Source organism: Cyprinodon variegatus, unplaced genomic scaffold (genome assembly GCF_000732505.1).
Source record: "Cyprinodon variegatus isolate N-32 unplaced genomic scaffold, C_variegatus-1.0 Scaffold389, whole genome shotgun sequence".
In the NCBI taxonomy this organism is placed as follows: Eukaryota; Metazoa; Chordata; class Actinopteri; order Cyprinodontiformes; family Cyprinodontidae; genus Cyprinodon; species Cyprinodon variegatus.
The window spans coordinates 567,509-589,809 of NW_015150842.1; the positions used below are offsets into that span (position 1 = coordinate 567,509).

At 37.5% G+C, this 22,301-nt stretch overlaps 2 protein-coding genes across 3 annotated transcripts; both read left to right on the forward strand.

The window, feature by feature from the left end:
- The first annotated feature begins 2,750 nt into the window (after positions 1–2,750).
- On the forward strand, positions 2,751–5,970 carry cryba2 (crystallin beta A2). The gene is made up of 5 exons (XM_015387251.1): positions 2,751–2,896; positions 3,488–3,679; positions 4,451–4,592; positions 4,967–5,109; positions 5,377–5,970. The coding sequence occupies exons 2-5, from the start codon at positions 3,522–3,524 to the stop codon at positions 5,522–5,524; spliced, it is 591 nt and encodes a 196-aa protein (XP_015242737.1). The 5' UTR covers positions 2,751–2,896; positions 3,488–3,521; the 3' UTR covers positions 5,525–5,970.
- Positions 5,971–19,133: 13,163 nt separating this feature from the next.
- Positions 19,134–22,020, forward strand: fev (FEV (ETS oncogene family)). 2 transcript variants are annotated; one of them, XM_015387253.1, is made up of 3 exons: positions 19,134–19,234; positions 20,058–20,129; positions 20,767–22,017. In XM_015387253.1, the coding sequence occupies exons 1-3, from the start codon at positions 19,186–19,188 to the stop codon at positions 21,306–21,308; spliced, it is 663 nt and encodes a 220-aa protein (XP_015242739.1). In that variant the 5' UTR covers positions 19,134–19,185; the 3' UTR covers positions 21,309–22,017. The 2 variants fall into 2 exon arrangements, with proteins under 2 accessions (XP_015242739.1, XP_015242741.1); XM_015387255.1 differs by lacking the exon at positions 19,134–19,234 and adding an exon at positions 19,295–19,501 and having other exon boundaries at positions 20,767–22,020.
- The last annotated feature ends 281 nt before the right edge of the window (positions 22,021–22,301 follow it).

Genomic DNA, 22,301 nt, shown 5'->3' on the forward strand with positions numbered 1-22,301 from the left:
ATGCAATAGCAGCAAATGCAGGATAAATAATGGTTCCATAAATACAGGATATGGGTTTCTACTGAATAAATATAGAGATGAATACCATTATAAACAGAATTTTACTAATAGATTTGTCCTATGAATATAATATATAGATAACTAGTGTTATGAACTAAATTTACAGCTGGATATGTACCGAATATAATATCCAGTGGGATATTACTATAAAAAGGGTTTTTTAGCATAATATACAGATGGCTTTTACTATAAAATGAATAAATAAAGTTTGGACAGAAGCTATCTAAATTAGAGTGAATTGGAAGGTAATTGCATATTACCAGAAGAAGAAGAAATCAGAAGAAATAGCATATTGATTCTGTTATATTGAACCATCGGCTTTGGAAGACATGCAGTTTCTTGGACGGAATGATTTCAGTGAAGAAAAAAAAAATTATTTACATTAAGTAAATAAGAAAAAAAAAACAGTACGAATGTTAAAATGATTTTCAGTATCTTGATTTAAGATGTCATACCTATTGGTGCCACTGGATGTCACTCATGCCAAAGGAAACACATGAATGTCTGATTTTTATGTCCAAATTAGCAGTGTGAAACTCCCCCAGAAATAAATATCATTACAAAACAATATTGTAGTGCTTTAACATTAACCTCATCCATAATATAAACATGATGGGGTGACTACTGAAACAAAAAGCCCTTCACAGCAATATGCTTCTCTTTTAAAATTGGTCAAACCAATTCCTGTGTTAAATTAACTTTTCTATTTAACTGGCTTTGAAAATGTTTTGATTTGTAAGGCAAACAATCAATAACATTATAAAAACATTCTTAGTTCAAGAAAAATAGGTTATTTTTATTTCATAATTAGGACACACGGTAAGTGAAAGTCATCCCTTGAAAAGATGTGTTAATGCTTCAATATAAGCATGTTTCAAGTGTTTCAAACGTTGTGAACAAAATCACATATTTGCTATCTCTGCTGTAATTACTTTGCAGGATTGCCCTTCAGCCAATAGGACATCACATTATCTTCCTCGTATCATTTCTCACTTTACAAATTCTCTTCAGATCACCAGGATTCTCTAAACCTCTTTTGTTCTCCTCACCCAGCAGACATCTTATAGAATTTAGGCCACTGTGTGTTCTGAACACTTCCTGTTTAGATTTGAACCCGTACATCGTTTCTAAGTCCTGTTTTGTAATTGGTGTTTCATGTTTATGTCATTAACGACTCCCACACCACCACTTTTAACATTAGTCCTTTTAAACTATGAGCATGAGATGCTTTTCCACGTTTCTCCCTTCGCTTCATGCCAGATCTACTCTGATTTTTTGATGCCATTAAGATTGGTGTTGTTTTTATTTGTCAAAAAAGCACATATGCTTAATAACAAAGTAGAGTTAAATACATTTTGCATGTTAATTTTTTGTAATAGTGGAACAAAACCCCTTTTTTTTTCTGGTAACCAGTAAGCCTTTTGAATGCTTTTAGTGGTTTTATCATAGTCAAGATTTTTCAAAAGATACACTAACCCTTTTCTATAGTATATTTAATATGACTGAATAATTCTACCAAAATTAAAGGTTGGATCTTTTAAAATTGCTCATTTTAAGTTGATGATGCCATAGAATTGGACCAAAATGCAGGCAAGAGGCAGACAAAACCATGATTAAAGTAATTTAATAAGAAAAACAGAGGAAAAAATAAAAAAAATAACTGAACACACAAACAGGAAGCAAGAAGGGAGAAATGTGTGATACACAAATTATACAAGAAAGCAACAACAGGAGCCTCGATGAGAAACAACAGTAGAGTACATCAAGGAGTTGGTAAAACAGGAAGCCTGTTGGATAGTAATAACTGGAAGGGGTAACAGGTGGATGTAAATAAATAAATACATCAGACCTGTGGGGATGTGTGAAAAAGGGGGAAAAAGAAAATAATAAATATACATCAAAAGGAAATGCCTGGAACCTGGGAAACAAAATGAAACAGAACACAAAAGAATAGTGAATGTAGAACAAAGATAATCAACCAAATACAATGGAAACAACTGGATTAGAACGACAAAACACTACAGTAAACTGATGAAAATACCATCATTAAAACATTATAAGTTATATAACTGACCACCAAGAAACATGACTATATATTTCTTTCAGGTCTGTATTTTCCATCAGTTATAGTAGATGTAATTGACACAGCACCAATGATAAATGTCATTTCCTGTAAATGCATTTACTTTAGTTCTCAATTTAGAACATTATTTATCAGACTGTCATTATGGGTTATTGTTATTATTTTTCTAATAATTATCTTACATCTCACATCCATGGAAGCAAGCAGGTAAAAGATGAAATAGTCCAACCTTCTCAAGTTCAAAAGAGGATAACTGGAGTACATTCCTACATCACTTCCTCCAGCTGACCTAATATAACCTTGAACAGAGCTTCTCAAATGAAATCAAGACTCCCCGGGTACTCACTGTGTGGGACGCCTTGACTCCTTTCCCCACCTCCAGCTCAGGAACCAGCTTACCTACAGCAGTGAAGGGGATCAGCTCCCAGAATGTCTCTATTATCCCGCTACACCAATCAAACTGTTGTGTCAGTGCCTTGCTATTGTATGGTCCTGGGTCAGGTTGCCAACAACCATGGCTGCTGTATTGATGACTAGGTCAGTTTGGGGCTCTGTGGACAATGGCGCTCTGGAGCCTCTACAAAGGAAGAGGCTAATGCTGCCCTTTCAGCCGGCCTGATCAGCTGCTGAGTGTGCAAGGCTTCTGGGCAAATGGAGTGCGTGGGTTCAGGGGGCCCAGCCCTATAAAAACACAAGCCAGGGTCTTCTCCCCGACATTGATTATACTGGATCTGTCCCACCTCAGTACCGTCTGTAAGTATACCCACATGTTGGCTCAAACTTAGCTGTAAGAAAGCAGCTACAGTGGGAGATAGCTGTGAGTGACTGGGCTTCGGCTCCACGGGCAACAAGATGCTCCTCATATTTATACCACATAGATAGCTGATGGCTGCAGTTTGACTCGCTGTATGATAAAATAGAAAGCAACTAAATTAACATACAATAATTATTATTAACTACTGGCTGTTTATCTGGCTTAAATAATAGAGGATAAACAGTAGTTATGATAATTTTAAGATTAAAACATGTTCCTTTTTTCAATTGGTCTTATTTAAATCATTCTACACCTGTGGTTCCTTATTGATAAAAAACTGCCCAATATTTTTTATTTTTACTTTTTACAGATTTGGACTGTTGGGATTTTAAAGTCCTTTTTTATTTGCTATTTCTTTTCATTGATGATCAAAAAAACATTTGAGCAATGAAAAGGCAAATGTAGCCAAAAGCTGCGTATGGCAACCTGTAGTATATGCACTTTTTTTTTTTTTTAAATAATACACAAGACTCCACAGTTGTTTTTTTTCGGAATTATATTTCTTTTTACTTTATTTTTTTGGGGTCTAGATAGAAGCAGCCCCCAAAGGGAGAAACAGCAGCCATGAATCCTCAACAGATGGAGCAGATGGGCCAGTTCAAGATCACAGTCTTCGAGGAGGAGAACTTCCAGGGCAAGTGCTGCGAGTTCAACCTGGAGTGCCAGAACATCATGGAGAGGGGCTTCAACAAGATTCGTTCCATCAAGATTCAGAACGGAGTGTGAGTGAGGAATCTCATGGATTTTTGTTTTCATCCTGCTTGTCTTTACCTCCTCATTCCTAGATTTCATCCTTATTTTGTTTTTTGGGGGGGAGAATTTGATCTTATTTGAGATCAGATTTGCTAAAGCTAAAGATTACCTTTACCACTGCAGATCTTCACCATGCTGATGGGAGATATTAGACAAGCATACGATACATATTCTAAGAGATATGTCAGTTTAATAACACTGATTAGATTTTTGAAAAAAACATTTTTTTGAGACAATACAAGAAAATGTAACAGATATGTCAGAATACAAATACATTTTTTGATTTGCTTTAAAAAGTCTAATATTAGGAGCTCCAGTTTAAACAAAACAGAACATTACACTATAATTTAAAATGTGAAGCTTTATTACATTGATATTTGGTATTCATCATATGTGTGTGTATATGCATCCAAGTGTGACCCTGTGTTTGATATGAGCTGGCTGCGTGCAGCTGCTGGCTGGGAGCCAGAGCGGCTGCCTGGCTGACTGACTGCTGATCAGATAAGGCGCCCTGGGTGCAGCCAGCTTAATGTTTGCTTTGTGCCTGATGGTGACAAAAGAAGCAGCATTCTGTTTTTTTTGTGCGAGACACAACTGTGGGTGTTGGGTTCTATTCATCACAGGTGGACAGATTCAGTGTTGTATCTTCCCGCAATCATTTTTTTTTGTTTGTTATTGAAGCATTTCTTTTCTTTATCCTCTTTGATCCTAATTTCTTTTTGGTCCTAATTTCTGTCCAGGTGGGTGGGATTCGAGTACCCAGAGTTTCAGGGACAGCAGTATATCCTGGAGAGGGGAGACTATCCTTGCCATGAGTCCTGGAGCGGGAACATCGGCATGAGAACTGAGCACATACTTTCCTTCAGACCTATCAAGTGTGCTGTGAGTCCTACTAACTCATCTCCGTTTAGTAGCTGACATATCTTTTTCTCCCATACTTGTAGAGAAAACCCTTTTCATCTCTCTGAATTCTCAAGGGACACTAAAATAATGTAATTTCAGTACTTTCCATTTGGTCTTATGCTTTAGATCATATCAAGTAGTCATGTAATCTAAACAGAATGGAATCAGCAAATGTACTTTGTTTTATTTATGTTACATCTCTTTGTGACATTTTTGAATAAAACATTTTCAACTTTGAATTATTTCCCTCTCATTGTCTACAATGTTGACCTCTAATTACAAATGGGTTGATGATTATCAATTGTATTAATATATATTTATCTATAACCTGTTTTTTTTTTTTCTTCCTACAGAACCACACTGACAGCAAGGTGACCCTGTACGAGTGTGAGGACTTCCAGGGCCGTAACTTTGAGATTTGCGATGACTACCCCTCCCTACAGGCCATGGGTTGGTGCAGCAAGGAGGTTCCCTCTATCAAAGTCAACTCAGGAGCGTATGTCACTTTTTGAAACCCCTCCTTTGTTTTCTTTCTTTATTTCTACCTTTCAGCCATTGACATACATATTTTTTTACTCAGATTTTGTTAGTTGTTTCTTATAGATTTGGATATTTCTGATGTTATCTAGAGGGAATCTAACACCAGCCTTTTATGCTGATGTAAACCTAAAAAGATATACAATTAGTGAAATCTTCTAAAACTGTTCCTCTAATCAAGCTTCTGGCTTTGTCTTCATGTTCCTTGTCCTCTTTGTTTTTTCAGCTGGGTGGCCTACCAGTTCCCAGGATATCGAGGCTACCAGTACATCCTGGAGAGAGACAGACACCAAGGAGAGTACAGAAACTACAACGAGTTCGGCACCCAAGCTCACACCAACCAGGTGCAATCCATTCGTAGGATTCAGCACTAGATCCTCTCTCTGCCCGCCTGAAACAACGTAAAAGAAAAAATAAAAAGAAAGAAAAAAAAAGAAACTTCCTTTCTAATTGCTTTCTCACCTTGAACCCTGAACAGACCTGTGTCACAGAGCAGTAGACTAACTTAATCTGAGGCTCTGGATGTTTGGATATACAGTTCTACAACCATGCTAAAGCATGTTCTTGAAATAGGAAATAAAGGTTTTTCTTCCAAACTAGAGGCTGTTTGTTGGTATTTTTTTCACCTCCTTTAAAGTTTAGCATCTTCATTTGATAGTATTTCTTTGGTAACATCAGAGCCTATTTAGATTTGTCCACAAGGTTACTATTAAAGCAAGATATTGATTTTTATTTATCAAGCATATATCTAGCCTTTTATTGGAATTTAATGGAGAGATTTAATTCTGTTAGGGTTTAGGACGTGTAGTGTTGTTTTTGTTACACTGTATTCTTATTTCCAATAAAGAAAAACATGAGATTACTTTTGCTTCTATCTTTTTTTCCCCTTTTTTCCAGAAATTTTACAATTTGCATGCATTTCATAATAGAAGAAGATTTACTGAAAACCCAAAACTTTTTATTATAGTGAGCAATGTTTCAAACTGAGCTTAATCAGGAGAGAGAGAAAAAAAAGGTTTTTGCTTAAAAGGAATTGGAAGGAAAACATATATTTATAATCAACATGTCTGAGAAAGTATTACAATATGTGTAAGCTTTAAGCTTTTTTTTTAGTATTTTAGTTCACAGTGTTGGAGCAGACACAGAGAGGAAACTTTCACTGTTTTCCTGTAGATTGTCCAAAAGTGTCATGATCTTGTTTCTGTTGTGCTTTACTTTGCTCCATGTTTCCTAGTTTAATTGGTTTAATTCCTGTTTTGTTGTTATTTCTAGATTAATGTTAGTTCTCATGTTTTTCTGTTGTCCTCTGTTGCCCTCTTGTGTGTGTGTTCCTTTCCCCTTGGCTCCCTCGTTGTCTCCTCTCACACCTGCTCCTCATCTGCTCGTTAGCCCTGCCTTTGTCTCAGTCAGCTATATATTCTCTCCCTCTGCTGTCACTCCTTGTTGGTTCCCTGTCATTGCTGTCTTCCCATGCTGTTTTCTACCTCCTTCATCTCTCCTTTTCTCCTCCTGTTTGATTTCCCCAGATTCTGGTTTGATTTATATTATTAATTGGATTTTTGTATTCCTGCCTTTGTTTTCTGTTTTAACATAATTAAAACTGCAAGAAATCTCCTCAGCCTCTCTGCCTCTGCATCTGGGTCCTCAAACCTCAACCAAACCCTGACAACAGATTCCTCAGTCCTCTCTTATTTTCTCCATATATCAGCTCACCTCCAATGTTCTATAGCCTCGTGGTCTAGGCAGTGGTAGTTCTTGCCTTAAAGGTACTGTGGAGGATTTTCAAGAATTTTTAAAAAGACCCACCCTCTCCACTTTCAAAAATGCACATGCACAACCCTGTAGCAGCTTCCAAAAGGGAACGCACCCATTTCTGCTCGTGCACACACTGTTTAAAAGTTGCTGTTCTCATAGCTCATGCAAGCTTTATGTGCCCGAACATCCGCCCTAACCCCTAAATCCTTCAATCCTTATATAGAGCTGGGACTATATAGTGAACTTTATAGTGAACTCAGTTAACTGACCATTTGGACAGATGATCACTGCTTTTTGCTCCCTGTTGGTCACGTAACTCTTCCTCCATTGCACGGTGCCAGCGAAATACTTGTTATTAGTCACTACTGTCGGGTAGCGATAGCCTCCGGTGTCAGCGGGCTACTGTGACAGCAAATCCCATAATGCTTTGCGAGGAGAGCTCTTGGTGCAAAGCATTATGGGATATATCTGCCTCTTCTTAGGCCTTTCTTTTCTTCTCATACACATGTGGACACTTTTTCTCTTACAACCCCTGGACATTTTAAAAGAACCGCGGTGAGAAAGGTGAGCTTCAATAAATGGCTGAAACCGTAGCTCACCAAACATATAAGCCTGTAAGTACGCCTGCCCAGAAAAAGATAGCTACGGTAACTGGGGACAAGCACGTAGGACGGCCTTACATAAAAATATCACCAGAATTTTTGACAATTAGGAGGACGACTTATTTAGATGATCCACCCGGAAAAAAAAGATTGTCCTCTGTACCTTTAATGAGTCTGTATAACACCTCTTTCCAGTGTCCTCCACATGTACACACCAACTCCCCAACAATGTGTGTTTTGCATTAAACTTAAGCTTTTAATACATTTTACTTAAAACACCTCTCAAAAAAGCCAAGAATACTGTTCAATAAACATAATCAACAATATACAATATTAAAAACAGGACACGTGGAGGCATGCAGTCTCTAACAGAGGAGTTTTCAGTCTTGATCTGAACAGAGATAAAGTATCACTATCAGAAATATCTGCTTCCCATGCTGATGAGGCAGGTAGGAGGCTCAATGGAAGGGGAAGATCTCAGGATTCGGAAGGGATAGTGATCTGAATGAGATCTGAGGGGTACTGGGGAGCAAAATTATGGATGACCTTGAAAGCAAACTGGATGATGTTGAACTGGATTCTGAAGATGACAGGGAGCCAGTGAAGCTCCTGTAGACCGAGGTGATATAATAAAATGATGGGGTTTTGGTAATGAAATGAGTGAGTTGTGCAACAGAGTTGCAGTAATCAATGTTTGAATTGATGAGCCTATGGACCTGAGAAGAAGCAGAGTGTGGGGAAAGAGGGAAGAAGATGATAAGTCAGTCATAGATGAAGATATGCAGAACGGGTAAGATTATGGATGCCTGAAGTAAATGACAGAGTGCTATCAAGGAAGAGACACATACTCTTAAAGTAAAGAGGGGGAAATGCCAGAACTGTCAATAGAAAGAGAAACTGTGAATCTTGCATAAAACAAAATTGTTTTTATCCAAGATTTCATCCAACTGGATGAATCTCTGTTTTGTTGCAATTGGGCTTTAGGAAGTTAGAGGTTTTAATTTAAGCAAGGCAGGAGGTGAGGGATGGGGGAGGGGGTTTAGAGTTAGGTGCACCAGATAAATAAAGCTAGGTGTCATCCGCATAACACTGAAAATGGATATTGAATTTCCGAAAGATGTTACCAAGAGGCAGAAGGTAGATAAGGTAGACAGAGCCCTAAGGCACATTGGTTGTGAAAGGGGATGAATCAGAGCTAAAGGACTTAATATGGTTGAACTGATGGTGAGACAAAAAAGATAAAATGCTCTCCTCACATATTGGTCAATAACCTGATATTGTAAGCATGGAGAAGGCATCTTTGTTATGCAGATTTGTTTTCTTAGTTTTTTTTTTTTTTTGCAGTTCCTAACAGAGATTAAGGTATGGTTTCTTACTTCCTTACATCCCTACCAGTGGGTTCTGTTTCAGAATTTTTCTCTCACAGTTATCTTATTTATTTTACCTATTGCTCAGACTCTATCTAGACCAGTACAAACTAGGAGCAATGTTCTAGAAACCATTTACTAAATTAAAAAAATCAATACCTTTCTGTCCAAAATAAATTTGTATTTTTCATTAGTTTTCACAGTTTTATTTTACTTATATTTTCATTTTGTAGCTGTTCATTTTGGTAACAGTTATTTACAAAGTTAAGCAATTGGACCTGCATTGCAGAGAGGAATAACACATGCAGCATAGGTCTCTCTGTGTGGAAGCCTCCTTATATGGGCTCTGGTCGCATCACTTACTTTTCCATTTCAAAGCCTAATAGGCTTCTTGTTTAAGTAACATATACAGTTAAGCAGGAAATCCTTGATTACTATTTAACAATACCCAGAGACTTTCATAAACATAAAAACGTAATATATAAACTTGAAACATGCTGAATTGATTTATGTTTCTAGAAAGAAATAACTTAAAAAAAAGTTAAAGTTGTTTGAATGATGTTACTGAAACTTGACTTGAATTTGCAGAAAATGCTGCCATGTGATGTCATATTTGGAGGGTTTTTTTTTATTTCGAACTAGCTTTACATTTCAGTTAAGACGATATTGTGTGTTAAAAATGAATGGTTGTTGAAGGTTAGAAACCAACTCTGATATTCTATGCTTTCAGCAGTTTATTTACACATACCCATCTGAAAATTATTGTAACTGATTCCTATTGAAAGAAGTCTTCATCTGGTAAACTATTGAATCCTAATCTCTGAAAAGGACAAATCAGATTGTAAATGTCATCCTCTAAGAACATCTACACATAATTTTATAGATTTACTATTGTTTCCATGTCAGTGCTTCCTTTGACAGTACAGGAGTTAGTTTTTATTTGCTTACTGTAAAATGACAGTCTTGTTTATCCTAGATGCCGGCCAAGATCCTGGTGCGTATTTACCTCCACTTGTTGGTCCAGGACGTATGAGTCCGCATCACCCCCCCCAAAGTCCTAACTGGCTTCGCTGTCCAACGCCCCGAACCAACAGGATCTTTAATAAATGTGTAACTATGCACACACACCTTCTACAAATAGACATTCCTCTACAAGCTGTTTAAAGGAGCTAACGTAGCTCACACAGAAGGGACACTTGAGTAGAGCAGGGAGCTGCTAGATGTCCTTTGCACAAAGGTAAGCTAAAAGTCGGTGACAAAAGGAGGCCTGCTCTTATTCATGATGATAGATTTACTTAACAAGGCTTGTTTATCATTAACAGCCTTTTTCAATTATTTGAGATTGAGTAATATGTCTATCATAGGTTCTGCTCCTTATTCGAGATAAAACATTGACATGATTTTATAATTTCATAACAAAAGGCAAAAATATCTTTATTTTCTAATCTTGCTGATTATTCAGTGGATGTCTGATGGATATCTGTGGATCTCTGGTTGATTCCTGTGGATGTATGACCTCTTGACGATAAAGTCGAGCTTTCAAGGCTTGTTTTAAGTTGCCTGCGACTTTTACTTGGACACAGGCAGCTAAAGCAAGTCTTGGACGCCCAAGACAAGCCAACGACAACATCTGGCAACAAAGGATGGAGTATAAACATCGTTCAGACTAATTTCTGGTTTTGCAGTAAAATCCATTATATCATATTTTAAGGTACAAATTAATAACATAAAATCCCAGTGTATGGTGTAATTCCATTGGACAGAATTATATTTAAATCTGAATCAATCATCTACAGAAATTGACTTTGTATAAAATTTATCTGTAATTTCTGTTTTTCAAAGGACTTCTTTGTGCATACCAGTGATTCTATCAGGTGAACCATGGAGAATATTGATAGTTAGGTAATTATTCACTTTGGTTCTGCCAGCACAAGAATATTAGTTTTATTCTAATATTTGAAAATGCTCATAGCTTTGTTATTTCACCTTAACTATGATTCAAAGTATGTGTTCTCAGACTCCTAAGAGCGGTGTTCTTTAGCAATGATACATATTTAAGGCATTATACAGAAATAATGGGCGAAAAGCCATTGCTGGATCTAGTAGCATTTATCAATGTTAGTATGTTTTATCTTTCAAGATGTAAAATATACACATTGCAGAGTTTGTATAAAAACCGATAGGTAGCAGATACAAATACAACTGAACACACCCAATACATATATTTGAGTTAAAGCAGGAATAGCCACATCACACCCATTTGTTAATGCTTTTATTGTTTGGTTTCTGTATTGGCAGATTTTTGTTTTGTTATATTTTGAATCATTGTGTTGCTAAAAAAAAAAATTGAGAAAATGCCCTGATGAATTAAAACTAGTGTTTTAATCTGTATCAGTATTTAAATAAAATCTTTTAAATGTGTTGTATGTTGATTTTGCTAAACTTGGGACACCCTGATTGTGCTTATCAGATGTATGCTTGTGACACCTGCAGTATATATGCAAAACTAAGCAGCAGATAAACAGGTAACAGGTCTCTAATATGTTATGACCAATGTGTTGAGTTTTAATACTTTACAATTGGATTCATCATGAAATTTCATTTAAATCTGTAGATATATTCATTGCCAAAAAGTATGCCATGCCACTTCCTTTTCCCTTATACTCATCTGCAGTAGATAACTGCTTTTATACTTCACCTGAAGTCAAGTTATATCTAATTTGAATGCAGTTTAAATTCAGCGATTTGGTGAAGGCCTAATACCGGTAATGTCAGAAAACGGGGCAGATGGACCCAGTATTTAAGCTGAGACAGCCATGAGGAAAGTTCAAAATGTTTATTAAAACGAAAACAGAACAGAAACACGCTTCTGTGGAACTGCGACTGCAGCGACTGCAGGTGCAGGACGCAACCCATCACTGATTCTGTAGAGAGAAACACAGGTAAGTGACCACGATCATCTGAACAGAAGATGATAATTAGAGTGAGTCACTTACATGGTTCAACAGTACAGTCCATTCAGGAACAGACAGATCTGGGTTCCAGGAATCCAGAGGGCGAAGGCAGGTTCAGAGTCCCGTGCGTTGAGCATCCAGCTCAGACAAAAACGCACCTTGGGAGACAGAATCCAGGAGGAGTCCTACTGTGGTTTAGGTGAACAGATCAGGCAGGGACAGATAGGGTCAGTGGGTGAGAGGGAACAGAATCAGGAAGACAGAACCCCAAGGGAAAAGCTGAAACGCTCTCACCACTGGTTACAATAATACTTGCCTGAGGATACTGACAAGAGAATAAACTCCTCACTGGAAAATGAACCTTAGAAATAACTAAAACAAAGTAAAATGACAGACATGATACTAACAGAAATTTAACGGAAAGCAAACAATGATCTTGCCATGATAGCTGGAACTAAACCCAATATAAGGGAAACCTATCGGTGGATGAGATGAGTGATAATTAGGAGCTGGAAAGAGTTAAGCAGGTGAAAGGCCTGAGTAATTATGGCCAGCTATCACAGCAGACCATGACAAGTAGATGTGGTGGAAATCATTAGTTACCAACCAGCATTATAAATACATCATAATAAACAGCAGCAGCTTACAGAAAATATTTTGGAAAAGAAGGGGGAAGAAAGTGATATACCCGCAGAATTGTAAAGAAAGCTCAGCTTGCCCACATTGAGTTTAGGTAGAACTTCTTTTAGATAACCCTGGGGGAGCTAACTTTAATAATTATTTTTTTTTAGTCGTATACTTCACAAATCTGGTCTTTATAGGGGAGAAAAAAAAAGAAAGCCATTGTTGCTTTGGATGTTACCTTCTTTGAAGCAAGAAGCTTAAACTGATAATGCTCTTGCCCAGTGTGCTTCAAAAAGTCTTCCTTAACCTCCAGTGTTGAGAGAGATGAAACATCTTCCACCATAAAAGATCAGTGGCTTAATGACCATCTTCCCTCTGCTCACCCTCCATGCTTTGGGTAAGGCTAAGCAAGGCTAAATTACAAACTTCCATGAAAACGGCCAGGAATCATTAAACAATTAGCCCTGCCCCAATGAAGCATTCACACCTAGGCCCTGTTCGAATTCATGTGATGCGTCCTCGTTATGCAGCCTTAAAATGCGTCCTTCTTTTTGCCCGATTTGAAGGATGGGTCCGATGTATCCTCGCTATCCTTGGCTATCCCTGGATTTATTGTGAGACCAAGCAAGCCGACTGCTCTGTGATCAGAGGAAACGGTACATGGCACCGAACAGTGGTGAAAATTGGAAGTGCAGTTTAATATAATCCAAGTATGTGAATAGCTCTGTTTTAAATTAATGAAAATAGTTGTTTTAAATGGTTTTGAGTCAGATATGTGGCGGTAATGTTTGATTTATCTAAAGGTTTTTATCTGTTACTGTGTAGGTTTGGCTGTAATTTAAGGACAGATTCTAATATATCTGCAGTGTGGGGACTATAAATCTGATAGGATTTTTATTTTTTTATTGCTGTTTTGCACAATTTGCTTAACTAAGTATTAATTCCTATATAAGATCAGTTTTTCCATAGCAAAAAAAGTTTTTATTAACAAACTTTGGTTTAGCTGTCACAATGACCCACTGATATCTTAAGAGTAAGTAGCCAGATAACTAAGTGCCAAATTACAACCCTAAAAATAAAATGTTGGGAAAAAAATAAACACCAAAACACTCACAATCCTGTGAGAAAATTAATACTTACTTAGCACGTGATATTGAGAAAAAGTGACAAGGTAACAGCTGCGATGGACTGGCGACCTGTCCAGGGTGAACCCTGCCTGTCGGCCATAGAAATCTAGAGATAGGCACCAGCACCCCTCGCGACCCCACTTGGGATAAACGTGACGGAAAATGGATGGATGGATGGACAAGGTAACATAGTATTAAGCCACATACTTTCTTTTAAAGTAGAAAGTGATACGCTGAACAAATCTGTTTTAGTCAAATTTAATAATTGTGCAACAAGTCAAGATAATAAAAAAATGAGATGACCTCTCCCTGCTCCCTTGAAGAACACAAATAAGGCAGTGAGAAAAGAATATCTGAAAATATATGTTTAATAAATAAACAAATTGTCAAAAAAATAATTTTATGTATAAACAATTAGGATATCAGTTTCTTCTTTAGTCATCTCTTAACTGACTATGAATAATAATGAGTTCCATTTTTCTTTAACCTAAGCAGAAACAATAATACTTCAAAACAAATAGGTTATACGTTGTAAATCCTCTATTTTCAATTTACTAATGTTCATGTTGGTGCAAGATTTATATATATTAAAAACTTAAAAAATATACATATGCATCCATGATAATTCAATATTCTACCTAATCTTCTATTATAGGAATAAAGAAGTCTATCACAATATCTTCACATAACACTGATCTGATGTTAAGCCCCCACACATCTTTTTATACCTCTCATTTGCATATGTGAAAACAGATAGTTAATGCAGGTCACCAAAAATAATGTAACTACAGTTCTAAAAGTATTTTTTTCTATTCTTTAATCACCAATGAATGCTAAACTGCACATGTAAAAATTAATATAGACTTTTGTATGCGTTTTAAATTCCTCTGCATTATAACGTCATCACCATGTTTATCTGTAATTAGTTGTGTCTTACTATAGATTATGCACTGTATAATATAAAAGTACTATGAAATGCAACCATAAAACACTCAAAATTAACACAGTATAAATGAGCTGCCGAAAATAGGGAAGAATCACATTTCGGTGACAGATTAGATACAGACAAGTGATACAACAGAAAAAATGTAAATACATTTATTCTCTGAGAAAGGTTATTATTATTCTTTTAGACATTTTTATTTAGTGCACTTTTTATATTAAGGACAATCAATCGTAGCCCGGATGCATTCTAATTCGACATGCGCAAATAAGCTGACAGCCCAAAGTCTGCTGTCTTTTAACAAAGATTCCTACCCTTCTGTCCAATGTTCACAAAAAAATCTTGTTTTTTTTGGAAACTGATATTCAGTCAAAATTTTACCCCACACAGCTCCTTACTATGGAATAACAGATTTTAACAGGAAATCAGTCTTTATCTCTCATTGTTATTAGAAAGGGATTATGTTTGTTACTGATTTTATGGACAGCAATGGAATATGGTTAGAGCATTGTGGACAAATTTGATTTCAAATGTACCAGGCATGAACGTCTTCAATTATATAAAGCTGTTTCTAATGCCCTTATCCTTCTTACAAAACACATAAAGGTTTTCTATTGTCACTCCAAGTCTTCCCAAATTTCTCATGGTTTTGGTTTAGATTTAGTTTTCTTTTTGAGTATTCATTGGTTTAATTTTCACTTTGAGTTGTTTTGTACTTGAGTTTTTATGTATTTCACCTTTGTGTCAGTCTCCTTTTCCTAGCTCTCTTCTAGATTCTTCCATCCACACCTGTTCCTCGTCTGCTGATTAGCCCAGTCTTTGTTCAGTGTCCCATTTATACCCCTCTTGTGCAGTTTCTCATTGCTGGTTTCTTGTCTTTCCTCACTTCTCATTTGTGTTTTCCCTGACATCTCTTTTGCTGTATTTTTTTTTTATTTTTTTTTTTTACTTTACCTTCTGTTGCATTTGAATTTACAATAAACCAGCAAAAACTCATCTCTGTCTCCTTCCATCTCTGCATTTGAGTCCTCTTCAAACCTCCACTCTACCTGACAAATTTAATGATAGGTTACACTCTAGCATTTGAAGTCTCACACCAAACACTGGGGCCAATATGAAACAACATGTTATGCAGAGTAGACCTATGAATTAATATATTAGCTTAGTTAAGATTAAGAATCACAGTTGGGCATGTGATTTTGGCATTTGACCAATTAGATGAGATCTTGGATAATATGTTACCTACTGTAAATTAAGTTGAAAAAGGTTGATACGTTGAGTTAATAGTTTACAAGCTAAGTTAAAAAGAAACAAAATTAAAAACCTAAGTGAAAAAGTTGAAAAGTTAAGTAAAAAAGTTAAGCTAAAATAAAAAATGAAAAAATGTATGTGCCTATATCAGCATTACTGTTCTAAGGTTATGTTGTAAGAAGATTCAGGTCAATGTTGCATTTCTTTTAGAAATATTCTGAAAGTTTCTGTGAAAAAATGACAAAACTCTGACTGCTTAAGATCGGGTGATAAGTGTCGACAACCTATTTCACCAGCAGGTTTTGATACATCATTTAATTAATCCATAGATTTTTTTATACCTGCTTTATCATGCAAGACCGTACTGAAGCTGAGCCTATCCCCAGTGGTCTTTGAGTGAGAGGTGGAGTACACCATGGACAGGTTACTAGTCTGTGCAAGGAAAACACAAAGGGCACACAGAAAAAAAAATCAAGCATACCCTCTCACAACTTAGGATAATTAAGGGAGAATAAACAGTCAGGTTTTGGAAGCAGTCATGTATATTTTTAGAGTACCAAGAGATATCCTGCACATGCATGGTAAGAACATGCAAACCTGTGCAGAAAGTGGTCACAGTGGCCAGAGTATGAACACAGGATGTTCTGGTTGTAAGACAACAGTTCTGCACAGGCATAGGACAGTGGTTCAGTTTATTCATGAAACTCAAATTAATAGCAAATGCTGGCATTGGACATTTTACTACATAAAGATACATACAGAAGTATCTTTAAAGTTCATTTTTGTCAGGATCCGGGGCTTTGCCCACCAGAGGGCGCCGTGGATCCAAGCCTGGGGAGCTTGGACTCAGCATGATCAGCTGTTTTCTATCTGCTGATAAAGGAAGCTCCCTATATAAGCTGAGTGTGAACTTCCCTCTGTGCTGGATCGTTGTGTTTTACCTGTTCCACCATGCCTGTCTGAATCTACAACCTGTAAGTCTGTCATTCCGGTTCCAATAAAATACTGGACTTTTAATCCTCCCTCTGTGTCAGTGGGTCAACATTTGGGCTAGTAAAACCATCGCATCATGACAGAATGATCCAGCCAACCGACTAGCCCAGCAGACTCCTTTGTACGCGCTCCTGGAGAGCTCCCTGAGCTCGCTCTGTGCCGTCTGGAGACCCCTGAGCTCGCTCTGTGCCGTCTGGAGACCCCTGAGCCCGCTCTGTGCCGTCTGGAGACCCCTGAGCCTGCTCTGTGCCGTCTGGAGACCCCTGAGCCTGCTCTGCGCCTTCCAGAGACTCCGGATGTGGAGCCACAATCGGTGGATCCCTCTGTTCCTGAGGTGTAGCCACAGTCGGTGGCTTCCTCTGTTCCGGATGCGGAGCCCCAGTCGGCGGCTTCCTCTGCTCTGGATGTGGAGCCGTAGTGGGCGGACCTGTTGCAGAGCAGCGGGAGCAGAGACGGCGTCCTTCTCGGGGCTTCTTGCTGAAGCGGAGACAGTGTGTCTCCCGGTGCTTCCTGCTGAAGCGGAGGTGACGCCCTCCTCCAAGGCCCCTGCAGCTTCTGAGACTCTGCTCTGCTGCCGTTTCCATGGCCGGCCACCCGAGACTCTTCCTGGCATCCCTGTTTCGCCCTTCGCCCTCCATGGGCGAGTTGTTTTTTTTTTTTTTTTCTTCGGGGCGTCTGGAATCCGCCCTTGAAGGGGGGGTACTGTCAGGATCCGGGGCTTTGCCCACCAGAGGGCGCCGTGGATCCAAGCCTGGGGAGCTTGGACTTAGCATGATCAGCTGTTTTCTATCTGCTGATTAAGGAAGCGTCCTATATAAGCTGAGTGTGAACTTCCCTCTGTGCTGGATCGTTGTGTTTTACCTGTGCCACCATGCCTGTCTGAATCTACAACCTGTAAGTCTGTCAACCGGTTCCAATAAAATACTGGACTTTTAATCCTCCCTCTGTTCCTGTGGGTCTGCATTTGGGCTAGTAAAACCATCGTATCATGACAATTTTAGTCATTTGGCCAAATTCACAGTCCATAATACACATTGCAATTCCCTCCTAGTTTAAGTAGTGAGCCCAGTTTATTATGCCAGTTGGTAAATTATNAGTCATTTGGCCAAATTCACAGTCCATAATACACATTGCAATTCCCTCCTAGTTTAAGTAGTGAGCCCAGTTTATTATGCCAGTTGGTAAATTATTTCTCCCATCAAGTCCACATTTAGATCAGTGATTATTAAGACTACTTAATGTTTGCCTCTGCTAACAAACTTCAATTTTCTGGTCTCAGTATCCCATAGAACATTATATAAATTGCTAATCCTTGTGCCTGAGTAAATGACCTTACCAAAAACCCAATTAAGAGTCTATGAAGCATTTTTAAGAGAAGGTCAAAAATGAAAATGTAGATAAACAAAGCTCACTGCTAACAAATGAACCTCAGAGCTTTTTCAGCACCTCAGAGAGTCAAAGGCTTATTAACACTGCATGAAGGAGGCCCACTGAATTCTGCAGAATATGGACATCATTTTTAACAACACATCTGATGTTTCCATATTCCTCATGTTTGAATTTCAAAAATATTGTGATTTTATGTATAAAAGATTTGTTGAGAACCACAACCAGTGAGGGGGCAGAATATTTGACTGTAGGTAGGGCTCTGATCCATTTGGGCTCTTAGAAAGAGCAGCCAAACATTTATTAATTAAGCTAGATTTGTCCTTTCAAATCTTTGACCAAAAATATTAAAAGCACCCCCCCCCTCCCAAAAAAGGAAAATACAACAAATTCATGTTATGCTTAGCAAAGTGCCAGAATATAAGACTTTAACACTTGTAATACATGTCCAGCACGCATCACAGCCCATGGCTTTAAAGTTATGACCTCATTAGCTCCAGATTGTGGCCATATAACCTTAAACCCAAACAGATGAGGTTAGGATGGATGAAATGTTCTCGTTTTCTCTTGGGCACTGAAGCGTGATTTTCAAGGTAAATATTCTTTCCCCAACATGCGCCAGGTCTTTGTTGTTTACCAAGAGGTAAAGAGGCGGAAAAGTGAGGGGGATCTGAACTGGTTTCCATGTCAAACACTTCAATTCACCATAGAAACTCAGATCTTAACGCGGAAACTTTATTAAACTGTGATGGTGGATTGATAAGGGCCGAATTTCTATCGGCCTCTTTTTATTGTGGGCACCGGGCGGGCTGACAGAGGTAAATTGCTCTTTTAATTAAAGCAATGCACCAGGGGAAATTGCTGTCTGAATATTGTCTCAGAGATGGGGGCCAGTGACAGTTGCCTGGAAACTTCAATCTGTCCACCCGCATTTATTCCAGATCCCAGTTATGAGATAAAGTTTAATAAAAATCTTTTGCTGCGCCATGCACCGCCGAAATGAAACCCAAGTCTTTCTGAGCGTCTGAACACAATGAGACAGGAGCGCGGAGGAAACCTCATGTTCAACATGTATCTCTCAGGTTCGTGCATTAGGAATTAGTCAAACAGGCTTTTATGTTAGAATTGGTTGGATTTTTGCAGCATTGTTGTGTCCAGCGGGAGAAAAGTGTTTAGTTTCCAGGCAGAGCTTTGCAAAGCGCTTCCCTCTGAAAGCCTGTCTGCTCTTTTGTCGGAAATCGGAAATCCTTTTTCCTGGACGCGTTTCCTGGCTTCTTCCAGGGGGGACCGCCAGGATGACATGCTTCACGCACTGGACTTTGACTGCACCACAAAGCCACTGGATTTTAGTTAGTTTGGGGATCCACCTGCTTACTTTTATACCTAAATTGCTGCAAAATAATGCATTTAAAATTTCACTATAAAATAGAACATTCTTCAGAAATCTATTTTGGGGAATTTTATAGAATTTTACCATTTTAAGCGGAAGAAAAGAAATTTAATTAAGTAATGCAACCTTTTTTGCCATTTATTTAATCATATTTAGTTACTTTAATACAATTGTTTCATTTTAGCAGGGTGGGGCATAAAACAATTGTGTTAAAGTAACTAAATATGATTCAATAAATGCCAAAAGGGGTTGCATTATTTTTTTCATTGTAATTACTGTTTATTTTTTAGTATTCAGACTAATATTTTATTTTATTCGTTAACGTTTGAACATTCAGAACCTTCTAAAAATAGCACTTTTTTCTTTTCCGAACAAAATTAATATCTAGATATAAATAGCTAAGAAAAACCTACCCAAAAATAATGTTGTAATGTTTTTAAAGAGATATATGTTAAATGTGAATAATTTGTCTGTTTTTTTCTTTCTTTTTTCTTTTTTTTTTTTTTTTGCTTCAGATCCAACAGAAAATCTGTTGAAAGAAAGTAAAGGAACGGCTTGGAGCCCTATAAATACAGGAGTGCAAAAAGGTAAGAATGAACACAAGGCAGGAACTATTTAGTCTTATAAATCAAACCAAATTACGCAAAATTAGAGCTTCTTAAAAAAAAAAATAATAATTTCTTTAAGATTAGTTAAAAAAAACCAACAACAAAAACAACTATTTGCTTGCATGATCACAAAAATAAAATACATTGTTTAAAATAGTAATTTTATTCTAAATTTTTAAGCAACCATGCAGGCTCGTTATTTAAAAAAATACCATATACTCTTGAGAATCAAATTTTAATATAATTGTTACTTTTTAAATTAAAATCGTTGTATAAATTCTTATCCCATGTTGGAATATTAAAAAAGACTGTTCTTATTTTTTTGCAAGGGATTATTCATTGTAATTTGAAATAGTCGCTATGGATAATATTAACGTGAGTCTTTTTCAACTGATTTGCTGACAGAATTTTTACTTCAATAAGTAAAAGAAATTATTTGTGCCACAATTGGAAGAAATATCTTAAACCCAGAATAATGATATTACCTTACAATTTTGCTTTTATACAAGAAATAAATAAATAAGAAATACATTTCCTAACAATGATTTTAAGACTTTCAGATCAGTCTGAAAATGTGACATTGATCCTTTTATTTATTTTTTTGTTCTTCCTGCAGGCAGCGGACAGATCCAGCTGTGGCAGTTCCTCCTGGAGCTCCTTTCCGACAGCACCAACGTGTCCTGCATCGCCTGGGAAGGCACCAATGGGGAGTTCAAGCTCATCGACCCAGACGAGGTGGCGAGGCGCTGGGGGGAGCGGAAGAGCAAACCCAACATGAACTACGACAAACTAAGTCGAGCTCTGCGCTACTATTACGACAAGAACATCATGACCAAAGTCCACGGCAAGAGATACGCTTACAAGTTCGACTTCCACGGCCTGGCGCAGGTGTGCCAGCCCTCCACCACGGAGCAAGCCATCTACAAGTTTCAGGGGAACTTTTCCCCCATCCCCTTCTCTGGCATTTCTAAACTGAACCTCGTGACCCCCGGCGTGGGCCCCTCGGGTTTCTCCTACTGGCCCGGCTCTCCATCGGCGGCTCTGTATCACACCCATAACCTGCAGCCTCCTGGGCCCTTTGGCACAGTGTCTCCATCTCACATCAGCTGCGTGAATAACATCAACAGTCTGACCAACATCAACAATCACTACAACTGACTCCTGCTGCATGTCACATGCAAGACTGGGATTAAGAAAACAAATAAAGACCAACTGTTTTTTTTGGTATAGTTCGCGGCCAACTATGACTAAATTCGGCCTGCATTTTGTCCCGAGTTAATGAAAAAGTATTGATCAATAGCAGCGGGAAATTTGGCATTAATTCTTACTTTATTACATCCAAATAATTGATCATTACTGGTTCGTTTAAATATGAACTAAACAATCTGTTACGCAAACCAATCAAGTTATATGTTCAGACCAGAGAAAAATGCAAAATGTATATAAACATGTAAAAAAATGAACTTGCTTTGATTAGTTTTTAATGGAATTGTCATTATCAATGTTTAATCAGTAAATATATATAAATCCACCAGAAACAGCGCCTTTTTACGCATAGACTCCTTACGTGCAAAATGTCGGTCTTTTTATTTTTATGTTTGATTAAATCTTCCAAATGTAGCATTTATAAAATCAACGAGCATATAGTTGTGGTAGTTTCTTGGTAGGAAATATAAACATCAACATAAGACACAATAAAAAATTTAAATTGATTTCTCCTTTCTTTCTTTAAGTTGTCTGTCATTTTGCGCTTTTTCACACTTGGTTGCTCGGTTCTTTATCCGACCTTTCCGCAAACCAAGAGAACCATCCGCAAAAGGGAGGTTTCTTCTGTCCCTGTGTCATTTTCAAAGCTCTGGATAGAGTAAAAACTGTTTTTTTTTTTCACTATGTATTAATTTACGGGGAAATAATTACTGTGATTTTATTTTTGCTCACATTTTGCCTGAGTTTAAGAATAAACAAACATTGACTTGTGTAAAGTAAGTGAAAAAAATAATACTTGAGATGTGGTTGAGTTTTATATTCATTTTTATATTAATTTTTATAATATACTCTAACCATGTGCATTGGTAAAAAAACAAACAAACAACAAAAAACAGTTTTCTATACGGGCACGAAATGGAAGCGAAAAGAAGAACCTACCGCGGA